The sequence below is a fragment of the Eleutherodactylus coqui genome, chromosome 6 (genome assembly GCF_035609145.1).
Source record: "Eleutherodactylus coqui strain aEleCoq1 chromosome 6, aEleCoq1.hap1, whole genome shotgun sequence".
Classification (NCBI taxonomy): Eukaryota; Metazoa; Chordata; class Amphibia; order Anura; family Eleutherodactylidae; genus Eleutherodactylus; species Eleutherodactylus coqui.
The window spans coordinates 200,072,930-200,090,536 of record NC_089842.1 but is presented as its reverse complement, the minus strand read 5'-3'; the positions used below and the strand labels follow the sequence as shown (position 1 = coordinate 200,090,536).

The following is a 17,607-nucleotide window of genomic DNA, read 5'->3' as shown; positions in this document are numbered from 1 at the left end:
GGTTGTCCCGCGAAACAAAGTGGGGTTATACACTTCTGTATGGCCATATTAATGCACTTTGTAATGTACATCGTGCATTAATTATGAGCCATACAGAAGTTATTCACTTACCTGTTCCGTTGCTAGCGTCCCCGTCGCCATGGCTCCGTCTAATCTTCAGCGTCTAATCGCCCGATTAGACGCGCTTGCGCAGTCCGGTCTTCTTCTTTTCTGAATGGGGCCGCTCGTGCCGGAGAGCGGCTCCTCATAGCTCCGCCCTGTCACGTGCCGATTCCAGCCAATCAGGAGGCTGGAATCGGCAATGGACCGCACAGAAGACCTGCGGTCCACCGTGGGTGAAGATCCCGGCGGCCATCTTCACCAGGTAAGTAAGAAGTCACCGGAGCGCGGGGATTCAGGTAAGCACTATCCGGTTTTCTTTTTTAACCCCTGCATCGGGTTTGTCTCGCGCCGAACGGGGGGGCTATTGAAAACAAAAAAAAAACCTGTTTCGGTGCGGGACAACCCCTTTAAGAACTCATTAGACTCATTCTTTTTACTGCGAGTGCACACGCCCTTACATGCGGAAAAAGTACAGTAAAATACGACTATTTGTGCGCAAAAGAAGCAGTTTGCTCCGTAAAAACATTACGCTCATGAGTGCACAAACACGCATACGCTCGTATGAATCTGTAGGTGGAAAACTGAGCAACGAGTTAAGAAACATAACTGGTATATCGCAGACCTTCACCTAGCAATGCAGCGGCTACTATAATACAAGTATATACATATATATATATATATATACACACACACACACACACACACTGTATGTAGGAGAGGTGTACTGTGTGTGGATACGTCACATCTCACACACGCGCCTTTCTTCCACTTTTGAACCTCCCGCCCACCGTTGTACGTTCTGAATTCAGCGGTCATGTGGTACAGTAGCAGCAAGGTCACGTGTCTGTGACGTCACGCAGGTCCTTGCATTGAGGATAACACGCATCCGCAGGCGCGCGGTCACGTGTACGGACAGTAAGGCGAGCCGGCGGCGTGCAGCATGAGGGCGGTGGCGCTGATTAGGTGACTTATTCCTCCTTGTAGAGTAGAATAATAAACGTCTAACAGTCCTGTGTCCCTGTGGGGGTCACCGCAGCCGCCCAGCAGCTAAGGAACTACAAGTCCCAGCATGACCTGCGAGATTTAAAGGGCCACAGAACCTAAAGACTATCTACCTGTGTTGTGCACGTACTTCCAGAACGTTTCCATCCAGTTCTATTACACTTGTATAGGTTGCTCTGTCCCTGTAAACTCCTGTGCTGTTCTGGGACTTGTAGTTCGTTACAACCTCACAGGTTACCACGAGCGTCCTGACCACAGCGGGTGCGGATGAGTTATCGTGTGACATGTTTTGTTGATCTTTGGTTTATTTTACCTCCTTACTTTAGGCTGTCTGAACACGGGCGGATTTTCTGTGCAGGATACGGAGTGGTTGTCCACCTCCGCAGCAATAACCCTCCATAGCATGCTATGGAAAAGTGATTCTTCATGCACTTGAGCGAAAACCAATTGCGGTTTCCGCTCGTGCATGAAAAATCGCTGCATGCTCCATTTCACTGTGGTTCCCGCACGTACGGCTGTTGGACCCGTGGTCTGTCCGGAATTGACATTGCAGACAGGCCGCGGATTCCGCGGGAAAAGCAGGAGTTTAAAGAAAAAAAAAATTATAAAAATATATATATATATATATATATATATATATATATCTGTACTGCAGATGTCTGACGGCAAGCATTTCCGCAGTACAGTAGAAAGAAGACCCTGATGGGTACGCAGGGGCGGTGGGCACGGGTGTATTCTGTGCAGGATTCCTCATGCGGAATCCGTGCGTGCTCGTGGACATGAGGCCTATTGGGTTAGCTTCACACTTGCACACGTCTCAGCGCAATGTAGTAGCACTACGAGGGCAGTGTCACATGAGCAAATACGCCCGCCGCAGCCCATCAATAAGATTTGAATAGGACCATAATCGGCACACGCATATTATTGTAGTCTTTACGCGCGTGACAAACCTTTTCCATGGAATTAAATGGCTATTAAGTCTAATAAGGCCCAGCGGTCTTCTTTTCCCTGCGTTTTGCGCAGTGTCAATCCTTCCCCTTGTAGTTTTTCGCACCTGCCATAGACTTCTATGGCACTTTTGCTGCGAAAAACGCAAGAAAAAAGAGCAGCACCATTTTTTTTGTGCACACACAACACGCTCATGCAAAACGTGCTTATGAGAACACGCCTATTGAAATTAGTGGGTTCTATTCTCTGTTTAGCATGCGCAAATACCTACACAAGCCCGGCCGTGTGAAGGAGCCCTGACTGCCGTATTTTGTGCGCATGTTGGCGTATCTTACTGCACGCTTTGCCCCTACAGGGCGTGTTAGTTTGTGGTCAGCAGACAAACACAAATTAAATTGCTATTTGTCTGAGTTCCAGATGTGTTCTTTTTTTCAGAGGAATTGCGCAGTGTATTGCGTGCACATTTGCGCACGCACCATAGACTTAAATGGACATTCTTGGTGTGCAAATGCACACAAAAGTAGGGCAGGAGACTTTTTTTTGTGCACGTAAAATCCACAAGTGTATACAAAACCATTGAAATGAATGGGCTCCATTCTCGGCATATTTCGCACACAAAAAAGGGGAACAAATACGCCCGTGTGAAGGAGAGCTCAGTCCCTCTGACTGACGATATTGGTACACACACATATATATATATATATATATATATATATATATATTAGGCAATCGTACAGATAGTAGTTGCTGAATGCAGTTTTATTGGACTTGATTGCAGGTCATCAGATGTAATCGGCGTTCTGGTACCTGTGTGTGTATATATATTTGTGTGTGTGTACAATAAAGCAGATTACATCTGTTGACCTGGAATCAAGTCCAATATAACTGAATTCAGAAATATACACGCATGTAATACTGTGGGTTGCCAAAGATAAAACTCCACTGCTGGGATCTGTAGTGCCACAAGTTGTCCATCCGTGCCCGGCGTCACGTACATGATGTCATGTTTTCTGTGTGTTGGTAGCATGGCTCTCCTCATTGTTATGCGCTGTACATTTCAGTGGCGGGAAGGACAGTTGCTACAATATGATGCAATGTGTGACGGCCGGCCATCAGATCGTGGCTCTTGCTAACCTGAGACCCCTGGAGAGTGCAGGTAAGGACCACTAAATGAACCTTCCTATTCAGACAGGTGTGCTGGGAGTACAATCACCGGACGCTTAGGACAAACCTATTGGGACCCATGAGGATGGTGTGTGGTGGACGGAGGTGGGCAGGACTCCGCAGTCGGCCCGCCCAAGTTTTTAAAGGGATGTCCAACATATAGAAAAATTCTAGGCAGGGCAGGAATCACTAGTCCTATTTCCCCACCGGTCCAGTTCCTTCCTCCCAGGCTTTATTTACATGCTGCAGCACTGGCGTGTCTGTATACACACATGACCACTGCAGCCAATGACTGGCCTTGGCGATATGTGGCTCAAGACCACTGGGGCCAGTGATTGCCTGCAGCAGTCACATGTGTATGGAGAGGACCAATTGGCTGCGGGGGATCGGACCAATGAGTACAATTTATTTTGTTAATTTTTTACATTTACTGCCCTACCTAAAAATTTTTGAACTCTGACCAATTGGTTTAGCCTTTAACCTTTAACCAATTGGTTTAGCCCATTTTCAGTTGACTCGCGTTACACTTGTTCTTATGAAAAAGTGTATTAGTCCATGTGCTCGAGTACCGCACCTCCTAAGAAAGCTGTACAGGCATATACCTGCCAAGTCTATGAATACATCTATATACCTTTGGTAGGGATACAAATACACACTAAGTGGCCATTATACTAGACTCCCACTCAGTCACCCTTGGACTTTAGAAAGGTCCAGCTATATAATAATAATCTTTATTTGTATAGCGCCAACTTATTCTGCAGCGCTTTCAGCTCATCCAAAGGCTTGGGAAAACTTAAAAGGGTTTTTCAGGCAAATACCATTAGTGACCGATCCTCAGGATAGGTCATCAATAATTGATCGCCGGGGATCAGCTGATCATCCGAACCGCTGTTGGTGCAGCTGGGCCGGACGTTCTCATCAGGATCTGAGCAGGAAGTGGTAAAGGCAGCTTCACTCCCATGAAATCAATTGGAGTGAAGCCGTCAATTACATTTCTTGCTCCACATTGGGGTCGCAGTAGGAAGCTTCAGAGGTTGCTTAACTCCCATTGAGTGAAGCCAGCTCTAAGACGTTCCGCTCCAACCCTAATGACATTAGGCTTGATAAAAAGCTGATCAACGGGGATCCTGAGTGGCAGATCCCCAGCGATCAACTGTTGATAAACTATCCTGAGGATTGGACATCAGTAGTATTTGCCCAGAAACTCCCTTTTTAAAACCAAAAGCTTTATCCAGCAACAATAAAATGTTGTTGGAAAAGTGACCATGACCCAAACACTTCTCTGACGCATTTCTAGCACCGTTGTCCTTAGTCTTATGCTATGACTTAAGGGCATTGGATGGTGCCAGAAACATTGCGCTAAAATGCTCGTCTGAGAAGCCCCATTGAAATCAATGTATGCTCGGTACATACCTGTGTGAGAGTGGCCTTAAGGAATCTATAATGAATTGCTGCGGTTCTGAAGGCCAAAAGAGGCCCAACTTGCAACTAGATGGGTGTGTCTAATAAAGTGGCCATTCCATGTTTGATGTTGGCCGAAAACGTGCTTCGAACATAGCCTGAGGGCGCTTTCACACAAGCTGAATATTTCCACAATTCTGCACCAAAATCTGTATGTATGCATGCAGGTTATGGGAGGGGGGGTGAAATCCGCAGCAGCAGATGTCTTTAGGGCTCATGTCCACAGGCGGGTTGGAATTACGGGTAACCATGCGAATGATACGAAAAACAAATCGCTGCATGCTCAATTTTGACACACATCCCGCAAGGATGGCCATCCGATTTGTGGCACACTCACAGCCGTCACTGCAGGCGTGCCACGGATCCCGCAGGAAAGCAGGAGATTTAAAAAAAGAACAAAAACTCCTCTGCGCATGTGTGGCAGCCACCCACACCCACAGAGGATGCAGAAGGGTAAGTAATGTCCTCTTGCCACGGGCAAGATGGGATTCCACTGCTGGCTCCCGCCAATGGAATCCAACCTGCATGTGGACATGGGCTCTTAGGTGCATATTATGAAAGTCTTCTGCTTGTGTGAATGCACACTTGGCGATCATTCACACAGGCATTAGTGTATTTCACATTCCTCCATTTTTTTTCTATTTGCTTGAGTTGTCGCTGCATGCTTACACGCACCACTAGGTATTTGCGCTGTCCCATTCACTTCTATGGCCTATTTTGGTGATGCTACGCACCAAAAAAGGATGTGCTGTGTATTTTTTCATGCGGTCAAAAATTGTGTAAAAATGTGATGATGTAAATAGACCCATTGAAATCAACAGGTTGTGTACACTCTGTATTACGTGCGTAAAATGGAGCGTATTTACGCCCGTGTGAATAAGGGAATGAGGCCTTAATGTGTCTCTTTCCTCTGTCTTGCCCTGATCCGCGTGGCATTTAGGCGGTTGAGCTCAAGTTTCTGAGCATCCCATACTGCCTCGTAGCCTTTTCAGAGTTTGTACTAGTGACCTACATTTTGGAAAGTGTAGTCCTATAGACCAGTCACCGTGCAATTAATGTCCTACAATGTAACTCTCTTGGGCCGCTTTCACACGGCCCAGAAATGCGCGCGAGATTTGTGCGTTGCCAGACCCGCACATCTCGCGTGAATATGAACCCCATTCTTTTGAATGGAGTCATACACATGGGCAATGTCCTATCTTCTATTCTTTCCTTGGAACGCATTGCTCATCGTTTTCAATGAGACCGTAAAACACATCGCACGGCGTGCAATGCGAGGTTTCCCATTGCAAACAATACCAAATACTTGCTGATCCTCTAACGCTCCTGAAAGCTGCAGCGGAGGATCACTACTTCACAGAAGTGATGGGAGGCGTTTGTGACAGCAAGCCACTTCGGATCGGTGTGATATCGGGCCCACCCGGTGAGCGTGGTATTGGGCCCAGTTTTACGGCCTGAGATCGCGCTCGTCCGTGTGGAGGTAGCCTGAGGGGTGCTTGTCGCCCATTAGCAAGCAGCAGTTCTGTATAATGAGGACGGCTCACACTGTGACACGGGAACACGGGACAAGATAAGTAATCAGACTATAACATCTATAGTTTCCATGGTATATTTCATTGTGAACTGGATGAGTGAGGATACTGTATATTGGTGAGGTCGTATATACTGATATAAGGCCATGGCAGTCTTATCTCATGATGTAACTTTTCCTACAGATGATTTAGGGCTTTCACTTGGATCAAACAAAAAGAAAACTTCAGACCCTATTTGGACAGCCCAAGCTGAAGTGAAGCCGTCCGTCCTCTACTTTTAGCCTTGAAATTGTGAACAAGCTTTTTTTTTGTTAATTTTTTTGTAGTTTTTGTCCCTTTCTGTAGCTCCAGTACATGTACACACAATGTGGGTCAGCCAATCCCCTCATAGTAAATGAATGTGTGTACAATGTTACTCATAAAATCCCAAATGGATAACGGTGACCCTTGGTCAGGTTTTTTACACACTTGAGAACAATATGCTTTGTATCGTCCATATGGCCATATGAATAAAGCCATAAATAAGGGGTTTCACAGGACATTTATGACACGTTAATGTGATACCAGATTCTTTTAATGTTCTAACTGGAGAGATGGCCATGTCAACACCAATCTATTGCAATCAAAGTAAGTTATGGAAACTTCTAAGTGTAAAACTTGACACAGAATGAAAAGTGTTTGCTCCGCACACCGGTCCACAGGTTGTCTAGTACTGCTGACCTGCAATCCAGACACAAGTGGACAGGTGTGCTGCTGCAATAGAACAGTGCATCATGGTGATGGCATGAGCACAGGGGCTGTATCCATTCCATCCTTTGCTGGTGCTGGCTTTATAATACAGCCATTACTCTGCTCTAACATGTTATGTCTTAGCTATTTAGTCTGTGTTATGCTTTTGCATGAATCCTACTACAAAAATTGCCAAGAGGAGGACACAGACGCTCATATCACAATACTGATGATCACACAGCTAGTGGCACACAGCTATAATAGAGGAGGGTCCCAACTCATCCTTCTGACTGTATACTTATAGACTTTAGCTTTTTTTAGGTGCATATAGAAGGTAATGATAATTAAACTGCCTCCTAGCAGGCAGAAATGGTACAGATGGTGGCTGATAAGCACCAGATAAGGGGCTGCACTGCATAGAAGTGGCTGCAATACACATAGGAGACCTCCAAAGTATGACAGGTAATCCGGTAAGGGGGACAGGGATGAAAACATATGTTTTTATAGGAATGGCCCTTTAACGTCTAATATGCCCTGGCCAATGGTGACTATGGCATTTAAGTGTTTAGATGGAGGTTGGGGCACCCCATTATCTGTCCCTATATATTCCATAATTGCTGATTTTTACTCCACCTCCCTTTACGATGGCACCAGTGGGCATAGCTCCCTGCCTTCTGTAGGGACAGGAACACACAGAGAGGTTAAATAATCCCTCTCCTCCCAGTGTTTTCTTGTCTTGTCTCAAGAGCAGGTACTCTTTGGGGCGTTAACACTCGGATTACTTTCTTTTGTGTTTATTATAAAATCATACAATGTTTCAAAGAGCAATTTTAGTTTATATGTTAACATGAAATCGTGCCCTAATGTGAACCTTTCTTGTGCTTCTATCTCCGCAGTGGATGAATTGGACAGCTATATGTACCAGACGGTGGGCCATCAGGCTCTGGAACTTTATGCAGAAGCCATGGCTTTACCGCTGTACCGTGCCACCCTCAGTGGTTCCAGTTTAAACACGGCAAGAGGGTATACACCTCAAGAAGGAGATGAGGTTGAAGATCTGTACCGCTTGCTAAAATTAGTTAAGGCAAGTATTGTCTGCATTGATGGCCATAAGGCAAAGACAAGAACCCTTAACCCTTTCCACTGTCTGACGTCTAAAGACATTCTGATTGAAGGCTGTACAGCTCCAATGTCGGAAGGCGTTCGGCAGGGTATTCTTACTGTAGATTACTGGCTGCTTTGTTGTCGGGGTCCTCTCCAGCATGTCCGATACCACATTAGTGGCTCTAGCCAGCAGATGGCGCCATTGTATAATGGCAGAAAGAGAAAGCCCCCTAGGAAACCCTGAATACAAAATTGGATTGCAAAGGGTTAACATAGAACAATTTAAACTTTACTTTGACTTTAAACACACAGTTGAGATGAATGAAGACACTAGTTATCTGTAAGGCCTCCTTCACACGGGCGACAAAGTAACGCGATTTTGTAGCGTTGCTACAATGCTACAAATCGCATGTATGAGAAGCCCATGCTTACCTATGGGTTCCTTCACACATGAGATATTTTGTAGCATGCTACAAAACGACACACAAACCTCGCAGGTCCGGTGATATGCCCGCGACACGCAAGGTTTTGTAGCCCATGTTTCCCTATGGAGCCTTCCTCTCTGTTGCATCGCACGAAAATGCGGTTTGCATGCGATGCAACTTTGACAGTAGCAAATGCTACTGTCAAAGCTATAAGCTAAGCCGTAACTGCCGGGGAAAAAAAACCACACGCACATCACCTTAGAAAAGCTGTCAGCCCGGCCGCAGCTTCTCCCCAGGTCCCAGCATGGATCTTCTACTTCTCTTTTGGCCGGGGATTTAAAAATCTCCGCCTCCTGGAAGCGCTGGCTGTGATTGGCTGACACTTAGCCAATAACAGTAAGTGCTCGATGAATGGCAGTGATTGAACCAATCACAGCCATTCTTTGAGCACTGGCTGTGATTGGCTAAGTGTCAGCCAATCACAGCCAGCGCTTCCAGCACCCGGGGATTTTTCAATCCCCGGCCAGATGATGAAGAATAAGATCAGTGCCGGGACCTGAGCAGAAACTGTGGCGGCGCCCCGGACAGCGCGGAATAGGTGATGTATACTTTTTTTTTTCTCTCCTTTAGTTACAGCTTATTTTCGGGGTAGGGCTTATATTTCAAGCCCCACCCGAAAATCCTCGCACGTGATGCTACAAAGTCGCGCGATTTTGTAGCATCACATGCAACTTTGTAGCGCTACAAAATTGCAGTATTGCGAGAAAATCGCAGCGATGCGATATCACTGCGATTTTCTTGCAGCAATGTGGTGTCGCCTGTGTGAAGGAGGCCTAAAGAGTAATCCTTGGATGTGGAGTTACCGAAACACCATAGTGTGATGTGCTCGTCTATTTCCATCCTACCTGCTACCACATTCAGGTTGGCCACGTGTGGGTTCCAAAGATGGGGAAAGTCTGAAATGGAAATACTGCTTTAGAGATTGATTTTCTAAACCAGATGCCCCCTTTAGGCACAGACTTATGTCAGACGTTCTTAACTGTTGAGTTCCAAGTTCATAAAATATTCATCAAATATATGTTCACATGTTTTAGATATGCTGACAGTTTTTCATCATGGATTTCTGTGCAAAATATATTCAGCGACTTTTAGGCCTTACGTACATGGTTGTGACGAACTCTGCAAGCGGAATACCGCAGCAGAGTCCGTCATGGCGCCCCCCCCAAAGACCCCATACTTGCCTCCGGATCCACTGGACGAAGTCCTGCATGACGCTCTGGTGCGCATGCGCAATACAGTGCATGACGCGCCGGCAGTGTCTTATGACGCGCTCAGCGGTAGGCGTATTCACGCTATACTTCCACTGCTACAGTGGAAGTATAGCGTAACGGGCAGCTTCCATTGACTACAATGGGAGCCGTCCGCGCGTATACCCACGGCAAATAGGACATGCTGCGGGTAACTTCATGCTGTGGAAGTTCGCGGTGGAATTCCACAGCATATACATTGAGCTATTAGGTTCAATAGAACCTAATAGCTGCAGTGAAACGCTGCGGAAATCCGGCCGTGGGCATTAGGCCTTGCAGACCCAATTCCCAAAAAGTTGGTACGTAATGTAAATGTAAAGAAAAAAGAATGCAATGATTTGGAATTCTCATATAACCATATTTTATTCACACTAGAACATAGAACACATCAGAAGGTGACATTGAGACATTTTTCTGTTTCCTTAAAAAAAATTACTCATTTAGAAATTGATGGCAGCAACACATCTTGGTCGGGGCCATGTCTACCATTGTGTAGCATTCCCTCTTCTTTTTACAACAGACTGTAAATGTCTTGGAAGTGAGGAGACCAATTTCTGGAGTTTTGGGAGAGGAATGTTGTCCCATTCTTGTCTGATGTAGGATTCTAGATGCTTATCAGTCCTGGGTCTTCATTGCTAGACTTTTTTCTTTTGTAATGCATCAAATGTGCTCTATTGGTGAAAGGTCTGGACTGCCGGCGGTCAGTTCAGCACCTGGACTCTTCTGTGAAGCCATACTGTTGTGGGGGATACAGTATGTTGTTTAGTATTGTCTTGCTGAAATATACAAGGCCTTCCCTGAAAGAGAATGGGATTATATGTTCTAACACTTCTATATACTGCTCTGCATTGATAGTGCCTTGTAAGATGTGTAAGCTGCCCATGCCATAGGCACTAATGCAACCCCATAACATCAGAGATGCAGGATTTTGAACTTGCTCACTGGTGAGAAGTTGGACGCCTTTCTCCTCTTCAGTCGCAGGAAACGGCATCCATAGTTTCCAAAAATAATTTCAAATTTTGATTAATCTGACCACAGAACCGTTTTACATTTTGCCCCAGTCCATTTGAAGTAAGCTTTGGCCCAGAGAAGATGTCCATGTTTCTGCATTGTGTTGATATATGGCTTCTTTTTTGCATGATATAGCTTTAATTTGCATTTGTGGATTGCATAGTAAACTGTGTTCACAGACAGTGATTTCTGGAAGTATTCCTGAGCCCAAGCAGTAATTTGTGCTTGAAAAATCAATACACACATAATTTAATAAGTCCATGCAGAATAAAGGATCCGCTGATCTGTTTTTTGCATTGAGCTTTCCTTATGCATTTTGAAAGCCTCATACTTGGTTTGCAGGCTCTCATACATTCAAGTTTCTGGCTTAGGGGCATTCCCAACACTAATCAGCTAGTCTATCTCATGAACATGCACAATCTCAGCTCCCCTTCTCTTTCAGAGGCTGTGTAGCATAACCACGCCCACTGAATACTACACAGCTATCTCTCTATATCTTCTTTCTGAGTAGCTGTGGATCATTCCTCCTCACTGCTGATAACAGCAAAAAATTCACTGCAGAAATTCAGAGTGAATTTCAGCCCTTTTGTAACAGTAGCTTTCTCTTCTCGCTATCCTCCTGATCTCTTCCACCATCCCCCGGTTTAATTATACAGCCCCCTGTAATTGTTCAGTGGAAAGGCAGTGAATGCTCATTCGCAACAGGGCAGCAGGCTAAAGAATGGAGTGTCCGTTTATTCCGACTGACAGAATCAGCAAAGATTTCAATCCTCCAATCTGCAGAGCCTTGGAAAACATTACAAGTATAGAAATAAAACGGTCAGAAATTTTCAATAAAAACCAATTACGAAAAGGCTTCTTTTCCAAAAACACATTGATTTAAAAGTAAGAAAAAAAAGAGTGCAAAAGTGTATGTATCCTTTAAAAATAACCAAAGGAGATGAGCGAGCACGCTCAGATAAGGCAGTTAATCGAGCGAGCATCGCTCTTCTCGAGTAACTGCATTGTCGTCTGAACAGGCTCGGAGGGGCGGTGGGGGGGAGAGTGAGAGAGATCTCTCTCTCTCTCTTTCCCTCCCGCTACCCCACGCTCACCCCCAACCCCCCCGAGCCTGCTCGGACAAGAATGCAGTTACTCGAGAAGAGCGATGCTCGCTTGAGTAACTGCCTTATCTGAGCGTGTTCGCTCATCTCTAATAACCAATCACATCTCTTCCCCATAGCAGATGAGAGCACTGTGAAACTAAAACTTAACACCTTATTATAAAGCATTACAGTCCCACGTTTCAGGACCATGAAACATGCAAATGATTTATTTTTTGACCCTTCCCTTCGCTCTGTGAATACACGGGTGCTGACTACATTAAATGCTCTTCAGTTGGAATTTAAGTAGCAACAAACTGTCTGAGAAGCTTTAGGATATAGCTTAACATTATCAAATACCATTTGCATATATGTATGTCATTAGAATTTATTTACGATCCTATATACATACATATATTTTCTTTTTCAATCTCCATGGGGTTTGTATAAATCACATTCTGGGTAGTTTAGTTACAGTAGACATCTTGAACCCCACTAGCCATCTCCTGCCTTGCATGCCTGTATACCCTCTATATACCACCAGACCTGTCTCCCAGCACTCGGCATAGTGTCCAGCACTGTCGTCACACACTTTGAGTCCTTTCCCTCACTTTGCTGCATCAGCACTGCACACATTAAGTGACCGAAACATCAGAGACTCCATTTCTCTCCCCAGGGTCAGAACCACTAACCCAAATGTAAGCCAAATGAGTGCTAATTAACAGTAATGACCACTAATCCCCTTCCATAAAAGGATGTGGTCCAATTTTCAAGCAGTTAGTTGCTCGTTCAGAGCAGGCGGCACATGTTCGCTCTTCTAGAGCTCGTGTCTCATCTGTAATTATACACTGCTTTTTACAAGCATCAAAGTCTGGGACAAATTACTGTAGACTTTAGTAGCCACTTTGATTTTTTTTTTTTTAATAGCCAAACGCTCCCATAAACAACCATATTAAAGACTGTAAATTTTTCGGCACATTTACCGCCCGGAGCCCTTATCTTGGCACTTTTTTTTTTTTAATTGCAGCAAGCTGTTTTATGGGGTCTGGTAGAAAGCAGATCACCAGTCATATGTAACTGGTTACGGTGGAAGTAAAAGTAAAAAAACAAACCAACACAAAAAGTGCCCCGTTCCGAGCCTACGTCATGTAGCTTGTGTTCGCCGCCGCTCACACACTGGTCCACTTGGCATATAAATGAAGCTTAATGCCTGTAATGCTATAACTAAGAGGCTGCCTATTTACTCTCATGTTCTTTTATGTTGTTTGACCTTTTATCAGACGGTAGAAGTGGTTACCCACCTTTACATCACAACTCTGTTATCTCGTATTACCCAAGCATTGTAGGAGTTAAGCTTCACCAGCAGTTTGGCTATAAGTAGCTGTCATTTGCTTTAAAGCGGCTTTATCAACTGTTATGCAGCAGCGCCCCCTGCTGATTTCTAGTACACATTTCTGCTTCTGCTAAAGATGACCACTGGCACGATGGAGCGCATTAGCTTGATGTTAGGAGGCTCCATGTTTCAGCATAGAAATGGGAATATATGCAGTATATAGATTGTAACAGTACAGCGATTATTGAGTATATCGCATACTGTAAAACGACCCTTCAATCATGATAGGAGGCATGCAAAGAAGATGCAGTCTAAGGGTCCTTTTAAACGAGCTGATGCGTTTGAACGAGCGGTGACATCGTTGACAGGCAGATACATCTTTGCTCATTCAAACGAGAATCGTGCAGTCTTTCGCATTCGCTGTATACATGAATGAGAGGACTGAACGAGCTCTGTTTAAACAAACGATAAGCAAACAAGCCAATGATGGTTTTTATGCCAGCATAACATGAATGACGAACAATGGGTCACGTTTGGACGGAACGAGTACCATTCACTTCTATGTGCCGGTCATTGTGTGACGCTATCTGACGTGTCAGGTACATGTGACTTCAGATTGCTGCTCTCATGCTTGACCTATCCCTGTACATTGGGACATAAGGCTGAGACCGTTCTGCGTTGCCTTCTGTTTGCAGATTTGCCGCAGTCTTCCATTTGCAGATTTGTCATTGGTTTGATACCCCTCGGTGTTACGGCTATTTTTCCGTCTTCGTTTATATCCAATCTCGCTTTTAATTATCTCTCGCCGGCTTCTCTGGCCACATTCTTAGCCCTACCTCCCATCTAATTTTGTCCTTTCATTTCTGTCCTTTTCCTTCTCTCATTATGTTCTCACTCTGTTCCTTCCTCCTCCCTTTTTTCTCACCCCCCCCCCCTCCTTCTTACTCTTTGGGATGAAATCACTAAATTAAAGTCTGGTTTAATTAAAATAGTGATGAATGCAGATTGCATGGAACACAGACAGTAAAATACAGCCACTCTGGCTGGGGACAGACTATAATTACAAGAATTGAGCAGCAGGCCGTGGACCGTCTTCTCTCTTGACACTTACAGGAAATGCTCTATTAGCGTACATGCTTTCTTTAAGGAGAAGAAAGCGGATCTTGTTGAACCCTTAACTATGGGAGCACTGGTTTCTTGGGCTAGTCTGTGGAATAGTAGGATTTTCCATCTAGTAAAATGTTGGGATGGCCAAAGCTGCACTTCCTATTTAATGTAAATGCATTTATATAGTGCATACATAGTCCACGGCACTGTACAGAGATTGGCATTACTTCAAAGTCCCTGTCCTCATTGGGGCTCACCATCTAAATTACAAATTGACATGTAAGTATATTTTTTGAGCATGGGAGGAAACTGGGAAATGCACGCAAACTTGGGGAGAACATACAAGCTCCATCCAGTGTTGTCCTTCGTTGGATTTGAACCTGCAGTAGGACCCCAGTGTTGCAAGAAAACAATACTAACCACAGTTTTTTAATGTATTTTTTTACATTTTATTACATATTCTATCTATAATACTGTCATGATAAGATTAAAGCGACTTTCTGGTTTCAAGACATAATTCTGTCCCAAGACTAGAGGGGGCGGGGGTATATTACCTGCAGTTTTTCTTCTCTGCTGTGCCTCCGATCTGCCAGTTCCAGGTCCTGTTTTTGGCTATCCTAGATGGCCAACACAAACTACCTAACCCCCACAGTGCATTGGTAGTGTTAAGACTACTAATGCACTATACCTGCTTTGTGATTGGTCAGAGTTTCTCATGTGATCAACATTGGCCACAGCTTTCATAAAGTGAAATGACCTAATGACTATGTATAAATATATCAGGGGACAATACAGAGATCTCTCCCATCATCTATTTACACCCAGGACTGTGACTGTAACAAGAGGGCACCCTCTACGTCTAGAGGAAAGAAGGTTTCAACACCAACATCGAAAGCGGGTTCTTTACTGTAAGAGCAGTGAGACTATGGAACTCTCTGCCTGAGGCTGTGTTGATGGCAAAAATTTGCTAAGAGTTTAAGAGGGGAAAGACACCTTTCTTGAGCGATACAATATTACTAGAGATGAGCGAACGTACTCGGATAAGCACTACTCGTCCGAGTAATGTGCCTTATCCGAGTATCGCTGTACTCGTCTTGAAAGATTCGGGGAGCGCCGCGGAGCGGGGAGCTGCAGGGGAGAGCGGGGAGGAACGGAGGGGAGATCTTTCTCTCCTTCTCTCCCGCCCGCTCTCCCCTGCTCCCCGCCGCAACTCACCTGTCAGCAGCGGCGCTCCCCGAATCTTTCAAGACGAGTACAGCGGTACTCGGATAAAGCACATTACTCGGACGAGTAGTGCTTATCCGAGTACGTTCGCTCATCTCTAAATATTACATATTGTAGTCACTGATTACTTTAGAAGGGTTAATGATCGAGGGATTATTTCGATTGACAGGTTGGAGTCAGGAAGGAATTTTTTCACTTAAATGGAAAAAATTGTCTTCTACCTCATTACGTTTTTTTTGTCGTACTCAACATTGGGGAAGAAAGGCTGAACTGAATGTATTTTTTTTTTGGCCTAGCCTACTATATTACTAAGTAGCTAAAAAATAGCTTGGACAGTCAAAAACTGGGCCCGAAACTGGCAGATCAGAGGGGTGGCAGAGAAGAACAGCTGCAGGTAATATACCCTCTAGTCCCCCTTGTCTGGGGTATTATGTCCTTTAGGCCGAATTCACAGAAACATATGCATGTTTGTATGTGCATTTGTGGCACGTTTTTGTACATCTTGCATGCGCAACAACGTTTTTTTTTTTTTACTGTACTTTTTGCACATTCAAAAATAAAAGGCACTAATGCTATCAGCCATCTAAATAGCCGCTTAGTTTATTGAGTTCAAAATGTGTTCTTTTTTCCTGTACAAATGCGCAGGAAAATAGAACATGCTGTGTATTTTCTTGCGCGACGGAATTACGAACACAAAATCCGCACATATGAACAAACCCATTGAAATCAATGGCTTCTATTTTCTGTGTAATGCACACGCAAATACGTTCATATGATTCTGGCCTAATTTCGGAATATCAGTTATAGGTACAATGTGTCGGCTTGAATGAGGCCTAAGCGATACATTGTCCGGCGGTAAAGATGACTTCTGGGTCTATAATCTCAGGTAGTCCATTCAGGATTCCCCAATCCCCTACAGAAGGCAGTAGCTTTTGTTGGAAAGGGTAAAAAGTCTAAATTACAAAAGACCATGAGATCTGACCGGCAGCGTAAAGGTTAATGTATAAGTTGTATAACCCCTACTGGGGGTAGGAAGAGGTGCAGCCGGGAGCGTCGCCAGTTTGGTCCCCAGCCGATCGGTAACCTTTACACATGCTGTAACATCATCCGGATGTCTTGTTTTGTTTGCAGCTCCCAAATCTTAATAACTGCGCCCCCTCCTCCTCCTCGTCTCCCTCTCCCGCCTCCCTCAGGCTGTTTGTGGTTCTGACTTGATGATTATTTCATTTATTTATTTTTTTATCTGATTAACTGACACGTTGGGATCAAGTCAGACAGAGGCCCCCCGAGGCTACGCAACGTTTTCATTTAAAGAAAAGTGGGGAGGTTTGTGATACACGCCACGTTTAATGGCTGCGTTTATCAGGCAGAGAAAAATTACCTACTTCTCTGCAGGGGGGACGGAGTTTATCCTAAGGACTTGCAGTTTAAGAAAATTGATAATGGCTGCAAGGTAATTTACTGTTAAAAGTTTTTTTAAAATTTTTTTTTTATTTTTCTCATTAATATTACATCTCTGCCTATAATTACAGGTTGTGTTATTTGCCAATTAAACTCTAAAGTGTTGCAGCTAATTTCTCCCCTGGACGATTTCATGGTTGGGAGCGAGCGTGGAATTAGAGGGACATATAATTGGGGAGTGGTGCCTCATGCTAATAATTGCATTACTATGTTTCCTATTTAATTGCCTCATAAATTGTTACATTGTTGTAGTATTGTCTAGGCCTTTTGTGACAATTCAGCTTGAAAGTGCAGCATGCAGGGGCAAAATATCCATCGGATCTCGTAGTCGGCATGATCAGAAATTGTACATAGACTTTTGATCTCCCTGTTTAACGCTCAGGTCATCGTACACATTTAAGGCCTTGTCTTGTATAGTTCCTCATACGGCAGGCAGCGTAGTGTCTTTTCATTGCTTCTAGAGAAAAACTATTTCTTCTGTGTTCTATGGGAGCAGCTCCTGTCCTGGCAGACCTTCTGCCATCCTGTAAACACTATATATACCCTGCAGCGACGGGCTACAAGGGTCATTTCTAGCTAGCCGTGGCTTTCCCCAGTAAATTCCGCTGCTGGTGT

The 17,607-nt window shown here is 44.5% G+C and overlaps 1 protein-coding gene across 3 annotated transcripts in view; it reads left to right on the top strand.

Moving 5' to 3' along the window:
• Positions 1-977: 977 nt before the first annotated feature.
• DPH6 (diphthamine biosynthesis 6) overlaps positions 978-17,607 on the top strand; it is a 73,747-nt gene continuing 57,117 nt past the window's right edge. For 2 of the 3 annotated variants that reach the window (XR_010793230.1, XM_066608587.1), the window contains exons 1-3: positions 978-1,065; positions 3,114-3,208; positions 7,835-8,022. Coding sequence is in view for 2 of the 3 variants with exons in the window: in XM_066608587.1 (XP_066464684.1) it covers positions 1,043-1,065; positions 3,114-3,208; positions 7,835-8,022 (306 nt within the window). In the remaining variant the exon portion in view is untranslated. The remainder of the gene's footprint in view (positions 1,066-3,113; positions 3,209-7,834; positions 8,023-17,607) is intronic. The other variant, XM_066608588.1, reaches the window with a different exon arrangement.